This window comes from Notolabrus celidotus, chromosome 11 (genome assembly GCF_009762535.1).
Source record: "Notolabrus celidotus isolate fNotCel1 chromosome 11, fNotCel1.pri, whole genome shotgun sequence".
Taxonomy (NCBI): Eukaryota; Metazoa; Chordata; class Actinopteri; order Labriformes; family Labridae; genus Notolabrus; species Notolabrus celidotus.
The window spans coordinates 1,303,573-1,327,069 of record NC_048282.1 but is presented as its reverse complement, the minus strand read 5'-3'; the positions used below and the strand labels follow the sequence as shown (position 1 = coordinate 1,327,069).

Here is a 23,497-nt window from a genome sequence, read left to right as displayed (position 1 = left end):
TTATTTAGAGAATATTATATATACATAATTTGTGCTACATAGAAGTTTATGTTGCATTTAATTATAATCAACATCAAAATAGCCTTATAAGTTTGTTTCTCTGCACACGTGCTCACCTGAAAAGAGTGTGTGTAGGTGAGGGGATATGTGTCAGGAATTTAGTAATGAGACACAGAGGGAGGACAGTATGTAATCACACAGGAGGCCTTCAGTTAGCAAGAGTAATCAGATAGCCCTGCAGATGGACAGGTCCTGGAGGAGAGAGAGACCTTAAAACACACACACACACACACCCTCTCACACACACACACCCTCTCACACACAGAGAGAGACATGGAAACATGAAAAGACAAAGACACACACTTGCACAGATTCCAGCGAACAGGCCGAGCATTGTTGCTCCACTAATCCGACTCTGAGCACCTTCACTACAGCAGTGATCTCAGCTGGAGGGTCGGCTAGATTCTGTTCTCTTATGTCTGTTTGGTGGGCGGTCATGTGTTAGTCCTGTGGAGGGATGCTGATGGTGTAGATACAGGAAGAAGCTTTTTTAGCTTCGAGCTGCAGGAAAGCGTCAAGTCATCCAAATGATGAAGACAGAAAGATCTTCTCATGCAGATAGTTTTGGTTTCTCTTTATCGATGGAGCTGGACTACATTTTGTCATGGTGTTTATAACATTTGGATATGGAGATGACATACTTAACTTTTAAATAGGTGTCTCCTGTGCGTAGTTCAGAGCTCTTTTCGCCTTTTCATTGAGCTTTTTTTATTTTTCTTAAGTATTGTGTTTAAGCTACTGCCCAGGATGGTTGTATAACAAGTAGGGATGTGAGGATACACTGAACCCACGATTCAATTTGAATCCCGATGTTTGGTTCACAATATGATTCACTCAAAATTCTCTAAGGTTTTAAAGAAAACTGAATTTAACTCAAAATTTGAATAACTATTATTTTAATTCAATTCTCAGATAAGGACAGTTGGGATATATATATATTTTTCTCTTATATTTCTTTGTAAACAAAGTAATCCGTAGCATATCCTCAGGACTGCGTCTAACCCCTCCCCCCCTCCCCTCGGAACTCCTCCAAAACCACCCCCCCGCTCACATGCACAAGCGCCGCTGATTCACGACCATATGATGGTGACTGATCAAAACCGGTCCTCAGCACATGGTTTGTGTTTTGTACTACATCAACTCATGTCTCACTCAGCGGTAAGAAAACACCAAAACATTCTCATAGTGAAAGTTAAAAACACAAACAAACATGAAATGTACGCTCTGCAGGAGGCGGGCAGAACGGCAGGACGGGATCTGATTGGTTTCATCATTTGGCTCCTGATGGCAGGGATTGGTTGGTGTTTTCCCAGGTTTACTCCGGCTGTAGATAGCAGCTTTTCTTCACTCTTTTTTAAGAACACATTATGTATTGATTACCATCAGGACATAAAGATCATTTTAACCAGTATAACAAAAAGTGGATCTAATCTGACTACCAACCCCAGTTTCAAATTAAACCACTGCACACTTTTTTTCAGCATCTTGCAAAAAAACTAAAATCACCATACAAAAATACCTTGTTGGAAAATTTCAGAACAATTGTAGAGAAATGGTAAGTGAACAATTCCCAAATGAAAGTATTAAATATTAAAACAAATAAGGTCAATCTCTTTAAATACACTGAAGTGCAGCTTATACTCCTTTTTATTTTTATTTTTTTAAGTTATATTTTTGGCCTTTTTGCCTTTATTTTATAGGACAGCTGAAGAGAGACAGGAAATGTGGGGAGTAGAGAGAGGGGAGGACATGCAGGAGGACATGCTCGATCACCGGCCCGTCGACCCCTGCGACAAGGACTGTGGCCTCTGTATGTGGGGTGCTTAGACCACTAGGCCACCAGCGCCCCAAACTTATACTCCTGGCTGTGAATTGACATGTTTTTCTTCATGAATATCAGGCAAAGACAAAATGCTGCCGTACCTCAGACTGTAAACACAAAGGTGCATCCTGAACTGCTCGGTCTTCACCTGCTGCCACCATGTCTGTTCGCTCATAGACTGTAAAAAATATGGACGTAGTATCCGTGACGTCACCCATCTGTTTCTGAAGAGCTGTTTTGAGACCAATCGGCAGCGGCAGCCATATTGCTCCTGTTGAGCCAGTGTGACGTAAAGGGGCGGGTTTTGAGCCTCCTAGCCAACAGCTAGTGTTCCTGCAGTCAGCTGTGCCTCTCATTGGAAGACTAGTAATCTCAATATCAATAAATTGCTGCGTTAGAAAAAAATTAACCCCCCTCACAGTGAGAGGACATCGAGAAATGAGCTATTCAGACTACACTCGTCTTTTGTACCAGGCTGTAAACATGTTTATTAATGCTACAAAGATCAGCTTTTTCCCATTCATGTGTATGTGACTTCCGGTACTTCCGGAGCCAGCCTCAAGTGGATCCTCGATGAACTGCAGCTTTTAACACTTCCACATTGGACTCATATTTTTAGACCGGAGGTTGCCGCTTGGTTACGCTCCACTCAGCGAGTGACGAGAGAGCAGTGCAAGAGACTTCATGATGTTGAACAAGTGGAGTGAAATGCAGATAGCGCCCTCTACTGTTTAAAAATAATATCCAGATACAAATGTTGTTGATTCGATTTTAATCCACCTTTATTTGTATCGATTTATTACCGTCTTGTAATATATCCTTACATCCCTAATAACAAGACTTCGTCACACCTGAAAGTATGACATGACATCATATCTCACACAAACATGTCACGTGTTACTCTTTAAAATGGCTTTCATTTTGTCAGTTCAAGCATAAGGTAAGGCTGAAGTTTAGGGTCACCTTACAGCTCATTGGATTATATAACAATGGCCAGGTTGCACCAGGAACAGCAATACAAGAGTGTGTGCGTGTGTGTGTGTATTTGTGTGTGTGTAATTTGTCCATCTGTTTACCCCCAGCCAAGCAGAGAGCAGCTGATCGACCACTACCTCAACAGTACCCAGCAGGAAGTCGCCTTGGACACGACATTCATGGGGTGAGGCTAGGCCATTGAACCCTGTTTCTTTGTCTTGTCACAATAACAGTGGTCAACAAAGCCTTTTAGTCTGGAAGCCAACCAATAAGGCTTTCAAGGTCACTCTCATTTGAAGACCATGCAGGTGGCAGTCTGTGCAAAGAGAAAAACACATTTTGATTTTTTTTTTTCAAATTTATTTATCAACCCCCAAGGGACGCTTCACCTCAGGGTCTCACGTCTTGGGGGGTTGGTCGGTGTTATTCCCATTTCATCGGGGATTGCACAATACTGAGCCCATTTAATGATGATGAAACATCTACTTTACACAGGCATAATCTCAAATGAACTAAAGAGCTCAATATTCTCAAATATAAAACATGCTTCAAGCCTGGACCGAAAAACTTGAATAACTTCAGCATATTTCAAAGAATGTCTTCTCTTTGCGTCTTGTCCTGCACTCAGCAACAGCGAGTACATCTCCCCGCTGGATGACCTGGCCTTTGACATGTACCAGGACCCTGAAGTTGCCCACATCATCCGTCTACTGGACCAAAAGAAGCAGGACATGGTTCGGCAAGAGAAATACGAGCAGGCCAAGAATCTGAAACAGGCAATCGCAGATCTGCAGAAGGTACTCTAGCTGCTGGGAGGCAGGGTGACAGGTCGCCCACTTCAATCAATAAATCAATCTTTATTTGTATAGCGCCAAATCACAACAAACTTTATCTCAAGACTCTTTTACAAACAGAGCAGGTCTAGACCACTCTATGTCAAATTATGAACAGAGACCCAACACCAAGACAGGATAAGACTCAGTCTGACCCCACCTTAATCCATCATGAGCATTGCACCTCACAGTATTTAGCTAGTTACAGCGGAGAGGACAAACTTCCTTTAACAGGCAGAAACCTCGAGCAGAACCAGACTCATGTTAGACAGACATCATGCCTCGACCGAGTTGGGTCTGGAAAGAGGGATAGAGGAGAATAAGAGAGAGGGGGAGGTGATAGTGATGAGATGAGTAGTAGTAGCTGTTGCTGCTGGAGTCCAGCACGTCCGTATCAGCTGGAGTCTGGAACGTCCACAGCAGGAGGACGTCTACGGCAGCTCAGAGGAACCTACGAGACAAGGGAGCTCAGGGACTCCAGAAAGGTCTATGGTTAGTAACTTTAATGGGACAGGGAGAGTTAAAGTAAGTGATGAGGGGGTTGGGGGGAAAGGGGTGAGATAGGATCCCAGTGTGTCAGTGTGTCAGTTCCCCCAGCAGTCTAAGCCTATAGCAGCATAACAAAAGCTGGTCCAAGCCTGATCCAGCTCTAACTATAAGCTTTATCAAAAAGGAAAGTTTGAAGCCTACTCTTAAAAGTAGAGAGGGTGTCTGCCTCCCGGACCCTGACTGGTAGATGATTCCAAAGGAGAGGGGCCTGATAACTGAAGGTTCTACCTCCCATACTACTTTTAGAGACTTTAGGTACGACCAGCAGGCCTGCATATTGGGAGCGTAGTGTTCTAGAGGGGCAATACTAAACTAATCCAAACCAAACCAAACTAAACTAAACTAAACTAAACTAAACTTAAGTAAACTGAACTAAACTAAACTAAACTAAACTAAGCTAAACTAAACTAAACTGAACTAAACTGAACTAAACTAAGCTAAACTAAAGTAACTAAACTGAACTAAACTAAACTGAACTAAACTAAACTAAACTGAACTAAGCTAAACTAAGCTAAACTAAACTAAACTAAACTAAACTTAAGTAAACTGAACTAAACTAAACTAAACTAAACTAAGCTAAACTAAACTAAACTGAACTAAACTAAACTAAACTAAACTAAACTGAACTAAACTAAACTGAACTAAACTAAACTAAACTAAACTAAACCATCAAACAAACAAAATAAATAAAATTAGTACATGCAGCAATCACAACCTGAAAAAATGTATGGTCATACTTTTACTTGTATTTGTACTACAATGAAGAAAACGGTGTGCAGTGTTTTTAATAAGAACAGCTGATGTCCAGATATCATTTCTCCACCCTGTGCCCCTGCTACAGATGCTATTTCTCTGTAGCATGCCCAACTTTGTGTGCCTCGTGTTCTTTTTCTGTGTTATTTCACCACCGTTTGTAACAGTAGTTGTTAAACATTGTTCAGATTCCTGTTACTGACCTCCCGTGTATACAGCGTTTCCATGCTTACCATGAATTCTTAATAAGCTCAACAGCTGCGCTGATGGTCCTTGGGAAATGTCTGACCCACTCCCAAGCACAGGTCTTTCTATAACAAGATTACACACACACAAACACACACGCACACACACCCTAGCACCTTGTTAGTTTAGCAGACTGGCATTGTGGACAGAGTAGTTGTCAAGGTAGTGATGCTGAAAATCCCTTGTCATCGCACCCCCAGGATGTCAAAGGATGGCTTGTGTTACATGATATGTGAAAGCACACAATAGAGACGGGACAGACAGCAGACAATTAGCTGGGTGTATTTCTCCACTTCACTGTGTCTGTACGCCCAAACAAGAGATAGAAGTTAGAGAAACAGGGCCTGTGTTTCTTTCACCACCTGGTTTTGTTTGAGAGATTAAAGATTCTAGTTGCACTTTTTGGGGTACCTCCTCATGTGACGTACCTCCCAAAAACCAAAACTGTTTCTATAGCCTTCCTCACTTTATTAGCCAGACGTCTGATTTTATTTGGCTGGAAATCTGCCTCTCCTCCATCCTATGAGGGTTGGGTCAGGGATGTTCTTCATTTTAGCAGACTCGAAAGTGTCAGACATACTCTGCACGGATCCACAAAACAATTTTCTTTAAATATTGTGACCTTTCTTTAACCTGATAAAAACCCAGCAGCCCAAGAAGGCACCTCAATAAAGCTGGCTGCAGATTTAGATGTTCTCTCTTTCCATGGATTATTCCTTTATTTGATACTTTGAGGCTTTGAATCCCTTCTATAGCATGACACCTATATTCAAAGAGGAACATGTTCTGTTGTTTTCATTGTAGATTATCACATGTGGTGTTTTTTTAATTTTATTTCTGCATTTGATTTTTGGTATTATAATTGTTACTATTATTATTATTATTTACTTATTTATTTATTCATTATTATCTCTTTATTTATATTTTTTTCATTGTTATTATTATTGCTCTTTTACCTTTTGCATTTATTTATTTTTTTATTTTAACATTAACCTACTATTCTTTATTTTCCATTCTATTTATTTATCTTTTAATTAATTTTAATTTTAAATTACTATCATTTATTATTATTGGTTGCGCCCTGTGATAGGTTGGCGACCTGTCCAGGGTGTACTATGCCTTCCGCCCAAAGCCAGCAGGGATAGGCTCCAGCCCCCGTGACCCCTGACTGGATAAGCAGTCAAGATAATGGATGAATGGATTATTGGTTGCTTTTTCATTCAGTCACTTATTGTGTTTCTTTTACAGAAAACATCACTTGCTTTAACTGTTTACATTTATCTTTTGTATGCAATGTGTAAAATATTCAAATAAACAGATCTTTGAAAAGAAAAAAGAGAGATTAAAGATTCATAAGCAGTTAATAAAGACTGTGACTCTTAGCAAAGGGGTGACAATGTTATTTGGCTTAATGTAGTTTTTTCACATTGAAATGACGTGTGGTACTTACTGGAAGTTGGTGTCACATGTCCAGCTTGTAAATCTTGATGATTCACCACATGGCGTCACATGGTGCGTTCACTGTAGCCTGCAGAAGGCCTGGACTAAAATGCTCCATGAACTGTTTGTGTCAAGTCCAAGCCAAACCTCAAACCCCGGATCTGTTCAGTGTTAGCCCTTATTTCCTTTGGGTCTAATAACAGTCCTAACCAAAGCATGTTTTATAATAATAATAATATAATAATAATAACTTTATTTATGTAGCACCTTTAAAAACAAATGTTTAAAAAGTGCTTTGACAGACAAAGCATGGTTCAAATAACAAAGTAAACCTTTAGACAGGGAGGGAGGAGGAATTTAAACAAAAACAGAATACAACGTGAGGTTAGAAAGAATAAATTAAACAGAATGAAGTGGTGAGACAATAGACCAATAAATGATTGTTTAAGAGGTTTTTCAAAGATAAATAAATAAGATAAATATATAAAATGGATAAGTAAATAAAAGCAGTAAAAAGACAATGAAAGAGGTTTTCAGAACAAGAGGACGACATCACATGGAGCAAATTAGAAAAAGTGAAAAGGATAAATTAGGAACATTAAGATAATACATGAAAAAAATGTAATTAAATTAAAGCAATAAAGGCTGCACGGTGGTGCAGTGGGTAGCGCTGTTGTCTCACTGCTAGTAGGTTCCTGGTTCGAATCCCTGGCCGGGCAGGTGCCTCTCTGTGTGGAGTTTGCATGTTCTCTCTGTGCATGTGTGGGTCCTCTCCAGGTACTCTGGCTTCCTCCCACAGTCCACAACATGCTCACCAGGTTGATTGATCAGTCTAAATTGCCTGTAGGTGTGAGAGTGTGTGTGAATGGTTGTCTGTCTCTCTGTGTTAGCCCTGTGATAGATTGGCGACCTGTCCAGGGTGGACCCTGCCTTCCGCCCCAAGCCAGCTGGGATAGGCTCCAGCCCCCCGTGACCCCTAACGGGATAAGCGGTCAAGATAATGGATGGATGGATGGATGGACAATGAATAAACAAATAGTCAAATAAACTTTAAAAGAGTTTATTAGCTGGATAAAAACTAAAACTAATAATAAAATAGAAGTAAAAGCGATTAGAAGGATGAAGTCACATAAAAGCAAGTCTGTAAAAATGGGTTTTAAGAAGAGTGGGTTTTGAGGTCTGTGAGACAGTAACATGATGATATGGAGAGGTGTAAAAAACAACAAGCATCCATATGACCGTCTGTGCTGTTTCAGGGCTTTTATTTGGTGATAGTGTTGAAATAAGTGTGCTGTAAATGTTGGGAACTCCACATTGCACGGGAAGACTGAGATCATGATGCCGAGTGGACTCACTGCACAGCTCTCGTGCCATGTTAACCGGTCTGAACATGTGACGTAGGCTCATCCTGCTTGTCTTCTTCCAGGTGGGGGAGCGCTTGGCCCGATATGATGTGGAGAAAAGATGTGCCATCGAAAAGGAAGACTATGACTTGGCCAAGAAGAAGAAGGAGCTCATGGAGGATTATAGGAAGAGTGTCTACCAGCAGCTGGAAGTCCACAACCTGCTGGACATGACAATGGTGAGTCACCAGACACTCATTGTACTGATTCAACTGTGTTACAGCAGGGTTCCTGACACGTGTTGAATCAGGATACATTCTGCTTAATATAAATTCTGTCCTTGTTTTGCATCATTTCATCAGATCACAAAGGACGCAGAGTCATCGCCAGCCAAAGATCCTCCCTCCCTCCAGCCTTCTCCAGGTCACCATTCAGTCACCACCTGGCCCCTGGAGTCCACAGACACAATCAAGAAGAGAAAAAGCACAACCGCTCCTCAGAGAAAACAGTCAGACGGGGGAACTGTTGCACCCAAACCAACCCGGCAACCTGAAACACCATGCACCCCTGCTGCTACGTTACCCAAAATAGATGTGAGTGCTGCATCAAGTTTGACACTTAAAGCAGAACAACTTGTTGAATACACAGTCGTTTAAGCCTCTATGGATGGTCAGTTATGAAAGTGTATTTCCTGTAGACAGCTGAGCCTTTAGCCCGTCTGCTGGCATGAATTTCTGTGTTGTTGTAAACACAATCATGCAAGTCACCTGCCCCTATAGTTTAAGAACCCACAGCACATATGATAACCAGATGGTGCTTTTACCTTACTCACCACCAGCTGAGGCCAGCCTTACTCCAGGTTTGGGTTTCACTATTTAATTAAAAGTGTGCAACAGTTGGCTGACTCCAGAGGCTGCCAACCTGGCCTCAAGGCAGGGCTTTGAGCCCCAAACAAGCCAGCAGGTTGCCAGGCGGGCCCCAGTGCAGGGAACGGTGCTCACTGCATGGAGGAGCTTGAGTTAGTGTTGAAGAGGTGAAACATTCATCGTCATCATGATGCTGAGTGATCCATCTATTCAGTGATAAAAGGCTAGAGACAGTTAGTGGAAAAAAGAGTGAAGGGGATTCATTTTTCATGAGAGGGGACGTATTTATCAGACCTGGAAGTACTGAAGAGTAGGACACAGCTTCACGGATACAATTTAAAATGTTTTTTCACAGTAAGGTTTCAAGCTCAAAGTACTAATGTTGTCACCTTGCTCCGACAGGTTACGAGTGTGCCTTACGACGACAGGCCTCTGCCAGCCCTTCAGAGGAAAGACCGGCCAGGGGAGGTCATCCAGAGTCCTGTTGAGCAGAACTCCCCCCAGTCTGATGCCCAAATGACTCCACGCAGCCCTGACACAAGCGGAGAGCCTGAGCCACTCACAGAGAATGCCCAGAGAGAGGCTGGCCTTCCCATAGAGGTGTTTGGGGAAAGCCTGGTAAGAGAGGAAAAGGGGGGGATAAGAAAAGAAAGGTTTTTGCTTTCTCCTGGGCTTCATATAATCAGCACTTTGCGCTGTAGCATCAAGTCTTGGCCCCATCTTTCAAATGCTCAACTATGTTCTCAGACAGCTTTTAAATGCAAGTCTAGCATGCAATACTCGTCAGGTGTTGTGCAGTTTAATGATAGTTCTAGTTTTTCTGCTGGCCTACAGCTGCACAACACTGAGGTTGCTGTGAATGGGGATTCCCAAAGCACTCAGCTGTCTCAAATAACTGATATTATGTGACATCTGTCTTGCACCTTGGCTAATCTTTTCCCCTCTCTTCCTTACAGGTTGCTGGGACATACTCCAAAACCTGGTCCTACAGGGAGGATGCTCTCATGGCCGTGCACAAGAAGCTTTCGGAGCTGTCGCCCACCATTCCTAGAGAGGAGCTGAAGAGCATGATACGAGCTGCAACCTTCCTCGTGAAGAAGGCCCTGCTGGATCAAGTGTCATCTGTGAGACATTCATTAGAAAGCACATTTTTGTTGATGTTGATGCTGTGAATGTTGTTGAGGAAAGGTTTTGTTGAATAAGATCTTCACTTTGAACTGGCTTGTCTTTTTTAACAAGACATAGCGCACTAATTCAGCAATAGCATAGGGATAAAACAGCCTGTTGCTTTTAACCCCTGAACACAGACTGTTTTAGACCGGACTGTGCACCCTTATCACGCCTTGCTGTTTCATTAAAGACATGTTATGATGTAGGGGTGGGGTCATTCTCCTGATAAGCACCCCCAGGATGTCAAAGGATGGCTTGTGTTACATGATATGTGAAAGCACACAATAGAGACGGGACAGACAGCAGACAATTAGCTGGGTGTATTTCTCCACTTCACTGTGTCTGTACGCCCAAACAAGAGATAGAAGTTAGAGAAACAGGGGCTGTGTTTCTCTCACCACCTGGTTTTGTTTGAGAGATTAAAGATTCTAGTTGCACTTTTTGGGGTACCTGCTCATGTGACGTACCTCCCAAAAACCAAAACTGTTTCTATAGCCTTCCTTACTTTATTAGCCAGACGTCGGATTTTATTTGGCTGGAAATCTGCCTCTCCTCCATCCTCTGCCTCTCCTCCATCCTATGTTCCATTCACAGCAGTTTGGTTTGTAATGGAGCCAAATAGACCTCAGTGTAAGTGGAGGAGCCTGTAGGACAGAGAGGTCAGAGACTTATGACCAAATTCCACCAGATCTATGTCCGATCTGTCTCCGGTCCGTCATGGCACCGGATCTTATAGGTTTCTATTTTAGTCAATGTGTTAACTTCCACTGGATCTGCTCTGTTTTGTGCCGGCTGCGTCTCTGATCCAGCAGGTCTGAGTCCTCCGGATCAGATACACAAGACTTCTATTTTTGCAGGATGCCGGAGCACGACGCATCAATCTCAACAGAGCAGATGGAGCGGGACAGGAAGTCAGGTTTCACCAAAACAAAATGAAAACATCCGGTTAATTTTCAGAATAAAACACTCTGTGTTATCACCAGATCGTATTTCACTTAACTACAACAACAAACCAAAGTCATGATGAGTGGAGCCAGGCCTGGAGTCAACAGGTCAGAGGTTTTCAGAGGACCAGAAAGACAACATGGATGAGGAGAGGAGGAGGAGAATCCTTGATTCAGTGATTAACGCGGGAAAACCTCGGTCACATGACTCTAGCTGTCCGGAAGTCTTGCCCCGTGCTGCGTTCTGAAAACACAACCGTTGGGTTGAGACGAGAGACGAGAGAGCACTGAGCCGGGCTGCAGCGGATCAGAGACGGACCGGACACGGATCTGGTGAAAGCCCAGTGTTAGTCAGGAAACATAAAAACTGTTAGAACAAGATAAAACTACAAATACCAGCTGACACCCTTTCTTATGTGAAGTCCCAGCTAACTGAAAAGTAACTGCAGCCCTATCAAAGTACTGTGGATGTTTTCACTTTGCTACTGTTGAGTGCTTCTTTAAATCACACGCCCTGTATTCCTGTTAAAACAAGAACCACTGTTCATGTTGTTAAACCATGAGCACACACTCACACATGCATACTGCTAACAACGATCCCCCTGTACAAGAAGGAACCCCAGTCCTCTCTTCTAGAACGGGCTGCCTTAAACCAACAGTTTTGACAAGGGTTGCCTTGTAACCCCCTCTGCAAAACGGCTGTGACCTGTGTAATGAAAAGGATTCCCCGTGATCATTCTAATGACTTATATTTCTACCTACATTGGTAAACTGATCACAGGACCAATGAATGTTAACAGGGTCATTTTCTGTTCCACAGTTCATGTTTAACACGCCCGTCTCTCGACCTTCTTCATATAACATCCTGGGTTTGAAAGCTGCTCAGGGTGTTTGTTGCATATCTTTCCAGTCTATAAATATCTAACAATAATAATAATAATAATAATAATAACAATAATAATAATAATAATAATAATAATAATAATAATAATAATAATAATATATTTTATTTATAGGCGCCTTTCTGGACACTCAAGGTCACCTTACAACATACCAACAGTAAAAACAACACTCAACAGTAAATAAAGACATAAAAACAACAGAATAACAATGCAACACTAGAAAAATGAAAGTGAAGTCATGATGACAGTGACAGTGAAGTCATTCCAGTCCCATAGAGACAGATTAAAGTGAGTAGGCTTGGTGGAAAAGGTGAGTTTTGAGGTGGGATTTGAAGGTGGTGGGAGAGGTGGAGTTTTGTAAGTCCTGGGGGAGAGAGTTCCAGATGTGGGGGGCCGAGCGGCTGAAGGCTCTCCACCCCATGGTGGTCAAGCAAGCAGGTGGGAGGGTGAGTTGGATGGAAGAGGAGGACCTGAGACTACGGGTTTGGTATGGAGGAGATCAATGAGGTCCTGAGGGCTCGGTTTGTTGATGGCCTAGAAAGTATCAGAATCTTAAAAATGATGCTGTGTTTATTGGGAAGCCAGAGGAGTTGCTGCAGGACAGGTGTGATGTGGCTGGTGGAAGGGGTTCTGGTGAGGATGAAGGCAGTGGGATTTTGAACCAGTTGAAGTTTCTGGATGGATTTGTCTGGTAAACCAAAAAGAAGGGAGTTGCAGTAATCTAGGCTGGAGGAGACCAGGGTGTGAACTAAGATGGCACCACTGTTGGTGGAGAGACTGACACAGCCAAGAGATGTTTCGGAGATGGAAGTATGCTGACAGAGTGACATTATTGAAAACAAATATAGAAACATGTTGATGAAACATGGTTCATATAATGGATCTGGAAAATCAGGTTTGTTAGAATCTGGTGTGCATGTCTAGTTGGAACAATCAGTCGCCTCTATTTGTAACAAAGCAATGTCAGCATACTCTAACTAATTCAAAGTAAACACAGCCCGCTCTCACCTCTCTGTTAATTGACATCACCTTCGTGCTAACCGTTCTTGGGAATTCCATTCAGTTTGCAGCGTAATGCCCATCTCGCTCTCCCCTCAGGTTTTCCATGCCTCCTTGAAGCTGCTGCGGCTCCTCCTGAGCCAGCTGATCCCAGGTCTGGGGTTGGGCCGGACTGAGATGAACCACTGCTTAGATCAGACTTGGCCCAGCCTGCTGGTCAGGACTCGAGACTCAGCCAGCCGCATGAGGACCACGGCTGCTGCCTTTATACAGGTATTATAACACAGCACACACATGGCTCCACTCAGTTTCCATCAACCCTTTGCTTCTTGCACAAGCTTCACCCTCTTCCCTTTAAATGTCCCCTTTTTATTGTCATCAACCTTTATTATATATACTGGAGAGATCATTGAGGGGCAACCCTCATTTACAATGATATCAAGTCAGTTACAGTGACATTTAAAAAAAACAAACAACAAGGCATCAAGAGTACGAAAGTCATCAAATAGGATCATTTGTGATTTGGAGATAAAAACAATTAAAAGATGAAGTAAAATAATACAGAAAAGGAGGTGTAGGGGATTGACTATAATGCACTAAAATAGGGAAGGACTATTGATTAAAATTATACAACCAGCCAACCTTATTGTAAAGAACGCACCAATGTGTGTTAAATGGGTCACCTGTAATATATCTTAATGCAGAGTTATAGATAATAATAATACTTTATTTATATAGCACTTTTCAATACAGGTAACAAAGTGCTTCACAGTGGCCAATACAAAGAAGAAGAAGTGCAAAGCAAAATGAAGCAATAAAAAATAAAATGAAATAAAACTTAAAAACATACAAACTTATAAAACAGACACTTAAAATCACAATTAAAATTAAATAAAATCCCACAATAATAGTTTTCCTGTAAAGATATGTCTTGAGTAATGACATAATACACGGGACTGACTCTGCAGGTCTGGTCTCCTCTGGCAGGCTGATCCAGAGTGGAGGAGCCCTGACTGAAAAAGACCTGTCCCCTTTAGTTTTCAGTCGGGTCCTTGGAACAGCTAGCAGAGCACTGCCAGAGGATCTCAGACTGCGTCCAGGTTTGTAGGGGGATAAAAGCTCAGATATATATAGAGGGGCAATTCCATGTTCTGCTTTAAAAGTCAATAAAATAATCTTAAAATCCATGCTGAAATCAACAGGCAGCCAGTACAGAGGAGCTAAAATGGGGGTGATGTGGGCACATGTTTTAGTTCCTGTTAAAAGACGAGCTGCTGCGTTTTGAACAGTTTGTAGACGGTGGATTGATTTCTGACTGAAACATGATTACAAGGAATTACAGTAATCTAGACGGGAGGATATGAAAGTATGAATATGTTTCTGTAGATCTTTCTGCTGACATTAAGGACTTCAGATATATTTCTGAGCTGATGAAAACAAAACTGGACAACTTTTTTCACCTGTGGCTCAAAACACAAATTCTGATCAAAAATTACACCAAGATTTTTGTCTGAAGGCTTCACATTATTTGTCAGTTCACCTAAATTTGTCAAGATTTGATCCCTTTTTGCTGGGGGAAGGGGGGGGCGAACACAATGACTTCAGATTCGGAGTCATTCAGTTTTAAAAAGTTGTCCGACATCCAGGATTTGATTTGAATGGAGTCAAGGTGTTTGAGGGTTGAGGATGGTGCGTTTCTGTAGATTATGTCCCCATAAAAACAGCCTCCACAACCCTCTTCCTACAAAACATTGGGAATATTGATCTGTTTCTATAGAAATATCATATCATATTAAAGATTCAGTATGTGGCTGCCATACAACAAACTATCAAAGCATTACAGCCCTTTAACTGTATGGTATTTTATAACACACAGCCATCCACTACACTGAGTGACCATTTAGTAGTTCTGCAGTAAGTGCTCCTGAGGAAACAGGATCTCTTAGTTTTATTGCCGCTTGATGTTTTTTCCTGATGGGAGAGTTTTCAAGACAGGGTTCTTGGAGTCTTGTAGTACTTTAAGTCTTCGCTCAGGTCTTTCTTTTGACAGAAATCGGGGTGAGATTGCAGCTGGGGACTTTTGAGGCAGAGCAAATGATTCTGTGCAGCAGCTTCCACTGCTGAGATTTAGAGATGCCAAAATAAACCGATAGAAAAGTGTGAACACTCACTGCTCTGTAGCACTCTACTCTTCTCCTTTGGCACCCAAAGCAAGACTAAGTTTACATGCGAGACTAATTACTGTTTGAAAATCAGCCCTTCTGAATTTATGGTCAGCAAATGAAAACATTGAATCAGAGCCGCAAAATAAGATTCAGGTGTTAGAGAGGACTGAATACTCAAAGGCTAGAAGACCCAGCGCTGAGTGAGGCTGTGAATGAAGTCAGAAGATGATTTGTTGATGTTCATTTACTGCACATACTAACAGGGTCACTCATTTTGTCACAAACACTAAATGGTAAGTGTTCTCCCAATCCTTTGAGGGAGCTCTTAAGGGTGGAACAGCTGGATGACAGCACGACAGCAAACCCAGACACATGAGTCATTACAGAAATAAAACTGGATTCTGGTTAAAGTTGCTGTGAAGAACCTCGAGTGGGTGAAGTTTCTGATGAGCTTCACAGAGACAGCGGTACCTTTGATCTCTTTACTGATCTCGTCCTGGACATTTCAATCAATCAATCAATCAATCAATCAATCAATCAATCAATCAATCAATCAATCAATCAATCAACCAATCAACCAATCAATCAATCAACCAATCAATTAATCAATCGATCAATCAACCAATCAACCAATCAATCAATCAACCAACCAATCAACCAATCAACCAATCAATCAATCAATCAATCAATCAATCAATCAATCAATCAATCAATCAATCAATCAATCAATCAATCAATCGATCAATCAACCAATCAATCAATTAATCAATCTTTATTTGTATAGCTCCAAATCCCAACAAACGTTATCTCATGACTCTTTTACAAACAGAGCAGGTCTAGACCACTCTATATCAAATTATGAACAGAGACCCAACACCAAGACAGGATAAGACTCAGTCTGACCCCACCTTAATCCACCATGAGCATTGCACCTCACAGTATTTAGCTAGTTACAGTGGAGAGGACAAACTTCCTCTAACAGGCAGAAACCTCGAGCAGAACCAGACTCATGTTAGACAGACATCTGCCTCAACCAAGTTGGGTCTGGAAAGAATTCTATGAATGCATTTTACTTGTCATATTTTCTTTTTGATTTGAATTATGATAACAATATTTTGAAAATTAAAAAGCAAATGCATTTTCTTTTTCATTTTAATTGTGTAACATAATTAGCAATGTTGAAGATCAAAATTAAAATGCAAATAGGATTATTGAATAATAATTTTATTTATGAGTCACATAATGCGCCCATATTTAGATAATTAATTAGCATTTCTGTTAATGCAATTGAATTTTCAAATTGCTTTTTCATTTTAATGTTGGTAACTATTTGCTTCCATGCAGTACGATCCTGACACATTTTTAATGTGCAGGGACACGTCCTGACATTGCCTGGAGCAAATACGCCATCTGTTTCTGTTAAGACCTTTAATTTCTTGTTAAATGTTGAGACAGGCAGACAGAGAATGTTGTTATGAGCAGGGGAAGCTCTGTAGCTGTTGTTGAATCAGGATTGTTGTTGTTTAGTTTCTCTGTATTTGCCCCAAGTTCTCATGATGTCCACTGCTCAACTAGCTGAGAGGCTTTCTAAGAGCAGTTACATGCAAATCCAAAAAGAAACCATAAAAAGTGACTGTGACATTAAAGAGTGTGCATATCCAAAAATTGTATTTTGGATTGTGATTTTGGCGGTTGCAGCGAATGATGCAGTATGTGTTGAGTAAGGAGGGGAGGAGGGTTTTTTTGAGCTTCAGAGCCTTCTGTTTCAGTGAGTTCATCTCAGGGCACAGCTGTGCAGAACACTGCCATGATTCTCAGCCCTCTGAAATCATCGTCTGGATCTTCCAGATCCGTTCAGAGTTTGTCTGAGTAACTACTGAATGCCGCTTTGTATGTCTAGGGCAAATTATATGTTATGGATTTTTTGAGTCTGTGACAAGACTTGCATAATATTTCCAGCATACATTCCTCTGACCGGGTTCACTAAAGACCTGTCTCTCTAACAGATGCCCATGTAGAACTACTCATCACTATGTGCAGAATCACAAAGATTTGTTCTGTTAGCCTCCTATGACACACACATAAATGTCAGGTACAGTGGCATACTGTCTGTCTGTAATGTTTCTGCATACATTACTGTATCAAGTCATTGTCTCTCTCCTTTCTCATATTCTTTGTTAAGGAAATCGCTGTCCTGAAGGATGTGCGCGTCCTGCAAGTTATCCCTGGTGAGCTGGTGAAGCCCTTCAAATCCAACTTCCCCGCTCGTCTGGCTCAGAGTCGGGCTGAGCTGATTCAGAAGCTGCTTGCTGAACTTGGTACAGAGAACTCTGGTTTCACCCTGGACAATGTCATGAATGTAAGTTTATGAGTAGAGTAAAAGTAGATATGTAGGATGCTTCTATCCATTCTTTACTGAGTCTAAAAATCTGTCTGAGGCTCTAATTCAGTGATTGTTACTCTCCAAACAAATGCAGCCCTGTCGGTGTAACAACAGACCTGGGTCAACGTGACCCATAATAAATCACCAAAAACACTTAAAGCTAGGTTTGGTAGCCACGGAAAACTAGCATGAATTTGAATGTAGCATTTCCTCTCCGTCTAACCTCCTGTCTCTCTCTGTCACGAAACTTTCACATGAGAACAGGTATGCAAGCATCAAATATGAAAACCAGGCAGCCAATCTGCAGTGAGCAGGTTTACTGTGCAACAAACGCATGTAGCAAGTTTGTTTACAAGGCTCATCTAAAAATATAGAATATAATAGTTGCAATTTTTTTAAAGCTCCACATTTAATGTGGTGGATATCCTCACTGGAGTCATGGAGATCTCAAAGTATTTAGACAATAGTTAGCCTTTATTTTTGCTTTAATTTTTGATTCATACTGTCTTAAAATAGAATTCTTTTTAAGATATACTGTGGCAGATATATTTGATATGCCAGTGGATATAAAGGAGGCAAAAATGGTAAGCTTTTTTAAGATATACTAAATGTGAGAAGACAGCTGTTCATCAGAGTTGAGAATAAACAAAGAACATCAAAGATGTCTGTGCTGTAGATGTTGACTGCTAATGTTTGTGACAATCAAAATGACGTATCCACTCTTTATGGGAATAGTAAGTAAGACGTATTCTGGGTAATATGATGGCCCCTGTACTGTAAAGAGTCAGTATCATGCCTGTGTAGTACCACTTTAAAGAAGACATCAGCAGGCTGATTTTCCATCACACTTGGCTTTGTCGTAATGATGTGACTAACTGAAAGGGAAGCGGTCCCACCCAGACTTTCTGGGGTATTTCAGTTCACCAAAACAGGCTTTCATTCGGCTTCTGTCAGCAGAGCCAATGTTGTCACCATCAACATCCACTTTACACCCCTGCACTCATCTGGTTTCCAGCAGTGACCTAATACCTACGTGCAAACTGTCCAACTGTTGACCAGACCGGGCAGGACAACAAGCTGCCCTGTCCTCCCCTCTGTGGTTTACGACTGATCCCCCGCCCATCCCCCTTCACTCAGCCCTCTTTTTGACTTTACACAGCTTTTATCAGGGAGAGCAAATTGTTAGGTTTGTCCTCTGGTGTCCCCCTCCCCTTTAGAGCCAAAGCTACACAGTTGGCATTGGGTGGCCTGTGTTTGCATGTTTGTGCATGCTTGCTCAGCGCCTGTCCTCTTTGTGTTGGCTGCCTCTCATGTTTGCCTGGGAAACATTTCCAGTTTAGATGAAGATGTGACAGGACAGTTTGCTTATATTCTGTTACTTTAAACATATCACAGGAAATTATGTTTGAGAAACAAAGCAAGAAATCGGCTGTAATATAATTGCTGTCTCTTTGATGTTCTGTTAAGATCCTTGGTGCTAATCAGAATTGGTTGTTCCTGGTTTCCTCATGTATTGTATATGCTTTATATATAGCTTTCTCTTTACATGGTAGTTTTTTTAAAGTTATATTTTTGGGGCCTTATGCACCTTTTATCAGAGAGGGGAGGACAGTGGACAGAGCTGGGAACAGGGAGAGAGAGTGGGGGAGTGGTATCCGGGAAAGGGGTCGCAGGCTGGAATCAACCCCGGCCAACCACTTCATGGACGCGCGATTTGGCCATTAAGCCAAATCTGTGCCCTCATGATTCAGTGAACCTTCATTTGTGGATGCACTGACAAACTGTGTTCACTGTCAATGGTTTCCAGACTGGTTTTGAGCCCATGCAGTGATTTCTACTGCAAACTCATGTCTGTTTGTAATGAAGTGCTGCCTGAGGGCCTGAAGATCACGGCCATCCATTGAATCTTTTAATTGCACTTTGTACTGTAGATGATAAAATCCCTAAGTTCTTTGAAATGTGTGGCTGTAGAACATTATTCTGAAACTGTTGAACTGTTTGCTCACGCAGTCTCTCACAGGGTGGTGAACCTCTTCTCATCTTTCCTTCTGACAGACTCCACCTCTCTGGAATTCCCTTTTTACAATGTTACAATGTTACAATGTCATTTAGCAGACACTTTTATCCAAATCGACGTACATACAAGAACAAGAACAACACAAGCAAAGATCTAGACAAGAGGAAACAAGATCAGTAAGAGTAACAAAGTGCTTCAAGTCAATTTGGGTGCAGGTACTGCCAAGCAGTGTAAAGGCAATACACAAAAATAAGTAAGGAATTTTTTTTTTTTTTTTTTTTCAAAATAAGGAACATCTACAATGAAGCAACTAACCAATTTAAGACCTTCCATTATCATCATCAACAATTAACATCACCACAATAATGACCAAATTACCAAGTGCTGGGTCACTCAAGACCTGAACACAGATTCCCAGAGTAGAGCAGGACAGTGTGAGTCAACTGTAGCTGGAAGACATGGTCTGCCACTGGGGACAACAGTGGAGAACAATCTAGCTAAGTGCATAGTGCTTCCTAAAGAGCTGGGTCTTTAGCTGTCTTTTGAAAGTAGAGAGGGACTCTGCAGATCGAATGGAGTTGGCCAATTCATTCCACCATTTAGGAACAACAGAAGAGAAGAGTCCAGCTAGTGATTTTGATTTTGAGGCCTTGTGTGCTGGAAGCACTAGGCGCTTTTCAGAGGCTGAGCGTAGCGGGCGAGAAGGGCAGTAGTCCTGGATGAGGGGTTCCAGGTAAACTGGAGCGGTTTTGGTGACTGCTTTGTAAGTCATGATTAGAGTTTTGTATCTGATGCGAGCTGCAACTGGAAGCCAGTGTAGTGAGATGAGCAGGGGAGTGACATGAGCTGTCTTAGGCTGGTTGAAGACCAGACGTGCTGCTGCGTTCTGGATCATTTGCAGAGGTTTAACTGTGCATGCAGGGAGGCCTGCCAGTAGAGAGTTGCAGTAGTCCATGCGTGACATTACAAGAGCTTGAACCAGGAGCTGTGTTGCGTGTTCTGTCAGGTAGGGTCTGATCCTCTTGATGTTATAGAGGGAAAAACGGCAGGACCGAGCAATCGAGGCAACATGAACCTTGAAGGTTAGCTGGTCATCGATCATGACACCCAGATTTTGTGCAGACTTAGTGGGCATGAGGTTTTGTGATCCAAACTGGATATTGATCTGTGGGTCCATAGTGGGACTGGCTGGAATGATAATAAGCTCAGTCTTGGACAGGTTGAGCTGTAGGTGACGTTCCCTCATCCATTTAAAATGTCAGCAAGGCAGGATGAGATCCGAGCTGAGACAGTTGTGTCGTCAGGTGGGAAAGATAGGAAAAGCTGTGTATCATCTGCATAGCAGTGATAGGAAAAGCCATTTTTATACCCAGTCATGTTACTAACCATGTTATTATTCCATGTTATTATTCTAATGAGTCAGGAGATGTTCCTCCAGCTGTTTTTTTTTCTGTTTTAGCTTTACACAACTTTTTCAGTGTTTTCTTGTCCCTGTCTAAATTTTTTTTTTAAACTGAGAGAAGGGCACAGCTAAATACCTGCCACAGGATTACCACAGTCAACACCTATAACCCATCACATAAAAACACTACAAATATTAGAAAATAGAAAATGCACACAACTAATCAGAAAAGAAGGCTTGACAGAATAATCCTGCTCAGCTACGACCTCCTCCCTCTCCTGAGATCACAGGAAACAGAACACACAGTTTAACTCTGATCTAAAGCAAAAGTTTAAAGACAAAAACAAACCTAATTTGTTGCTTTCAGTTTTATTTAAAGCTGCTGTTGGTAAGAATGGTGTAAAAAAACTACTTTTTTCTGCTGGGTTTGGAGAAGTGGTCATAATACCCATCTGTACTCATCTGTAAGTGAAGTCATTTGAGATTATGGCGAAATCTCTGTGTTTTCCAATGCCTTTGTATAAAGTAATGTTAATATTCCCCTTGTTCCGATTATAACGGAACAACTAGAGCTACTCTCCAGCCCTCTGTCCTGATTGGTCGAGTGGCGGCTCCTTCGAAATCTCTCTCTGAACTGATGTTTATATCACGACTTCCAACAGCAACTTTAAAGCAAACTTATATAAAATAAACTGAAGTCTTTTATTTTGTTTACTATCATAATGATTTTTCATTGATATGGTCTTAGTCTTGTCTAGGTCTTGTCCTGCCTTAGTCTTGGTCTTGACTCGGTCTCAACCCTTAAATGTCCGGGTCTTGTCTTGGTCTCGGTGCACTCTGGTCTCGGACATGTCTTGGTCTCGGTTAATGTGGTCTTGACTACAACACTACTTTTTTGAAACGTGTTGCTGGCATGACATTTTAAATGAGCATATCTTTTGTATAAAACAAACCCACTTCATATGTTGTCTTTGCACTTTATTCAATTAAACATAGGCTTTAAATGATTGCAAACTGATGGTATTAATGTCGTAACACAGGACGTCAGGGCTGTTGAAAATGATTCTCATTGTACCTGACAGTTTATTGTATTCTTGATTCTTCTCTGTTAGAGATCACAGAGCAGGGTTTTGGTCTAATAAGTTAACTTCAGGTTTAACTCTGGGTTTTCAGGGCAACAACAGTGGTTCACTAATTGCTGTTGAACTTTGCCATGCTCAGATTTACGATTAAACATTTGTCTTTATTACATTTGACAGCAGCATTATTGCAATCACAGTCTTTGATGCAAAGATCCTGCTCCTCTGTGTTTAATACCATCTCCATTTGTGAGAAGATCTGGTGCTGGGGGATTTGTAAATATAGATCCATTTCAAACAACGCCGCTTTATTTCAACCTGCTGATGGTTAAACCTGGAAACCTTGTTTATTTACCAACATAAAGAACAGCATTGTGTGATCACTTTGCAAGATCACAAAGGATAAGTGAAGAGAAAATATTCTCAGGAGGTTAACTCACTTAGTATTTGTGCACAAGATGAACATATTGATAAGATATGGACAAACATGCCTAGATATAAATATCCCTTATTCTCATTAGCATGTGAAGGTGGTGACTGAGGAGGGCAACCCCACATCCCCACTTTCCACTTCTCATATTTGAAACAATAACATGTGAAGATATTCACTAACCTTCATACTCTCAGCCTTCCCACACAAACATTAACCCTTGCAAGACACACTTTTTGTTTATATATATATATATATATATATATTATTATCTACTAATCTATTTATTTATTTATTTTTTGTATTTAATATTAACCCCTTTGAAATTAATAATTAAGAAATTGCCATTTCTGTTTCATTATCATTATTGATATAATATATTTATTTACTTTCTTATGGTTATTATGGTTATTATGGTTATTATGGTTATCATAATTATAATAATAATAATAATAATTATTATTATTATTATTATTATTATTATTATTATTGTTGTTGTTATTAATGTTATTATTATAATTAATATTATTATAATTTATTTTCTCCCTCTTTAATTGCTTACTTTTTATAGGATATTTCTGCTTATTTTCTTTTTATAAACATCAATTCTAAACAAAAAATGTTTTGTTTGTTTTTGTTTTGTTTTTGCTGTTGTCTTTTTTTTTTTACCTTTGTTTTCCTCTTATTATTATTATTATTATTATTATTATTATTATTATTATTATTATTTCTTTATTATTATATCTTTCTATAATATTTCTTTACCTTCATGTTCCTCTTATTAATATTATTATTATTATTATTATTATTATTATTATTATTATTATTATTATTATTATTATTATGATTATTATTATTATCAACAATAAGAGGAAAACAAAGGTAAAAACAAAACAAGGACAGAAAAAAACAAAACAAACAAACAATTGTTTGTTTACAATTGATGTTTATAATAATATTAAACTATTATTATTATGATTATTATTATTATTATTATCATTATTATTATTATCATTATTATTATTATTATTATTATTATTATTATCATTATTATTATTATTATTATTATTATTATTATTATTATTTATTTATCATTATTGTTATTACTACCACTTCTTT

At 40.4% G+C, this 23,497-nt stretch overlaps 1 protein-coding gene across 6 annotated transcripts in view; it reads left to right on the top strand.

The window, feature by feature from the left end:
• Positions 1-23,497, top strand: part of cep104 (centrosomal protein 104) — a 48,803-nt gene that overhangs the window by 5,138 nt on the left and 20,168 nt on the right. For 4 of the 6 annotated variants that reach the window (XM_034696500.1, XM_034696504.1, XM_034696501.1 and 1 more), the window contains 8 exons: positions 2,965-3,041; positions 3,486-3,654; positions 8,105-8,260; positions 8,384-8,614; positions 9,290-9,505; positions 9,844-10,011; positions 13,002-13,175; positions 17,250-17,426. In XM_034696500.1, coding sequence (XP_034552391.1) covers positions 2,965-3,041; positions 3,486-3,654; positions 8,105-8,260; positions 8,384-8,614; positions 9,290-9,505; positions 9,844-10,011; positions 13,002-13,175; positions 17,250-17,426 — 1,368 coding nt within the window. The remainder of the gene's footprint in view (positions 1-2,964; positions 3,042-3,485; positions 3,655-8,104; positions 8,261-8,383; positions 8,615-9,289; positions 9,506-9,843; positions 10,012-13,001; positions 13,176-17,249; positions 17,427-23,497) is intronic. The other 2 variants (XM_034696502.1, XM_034696503.1) reach the window with 1 other exon arrangement.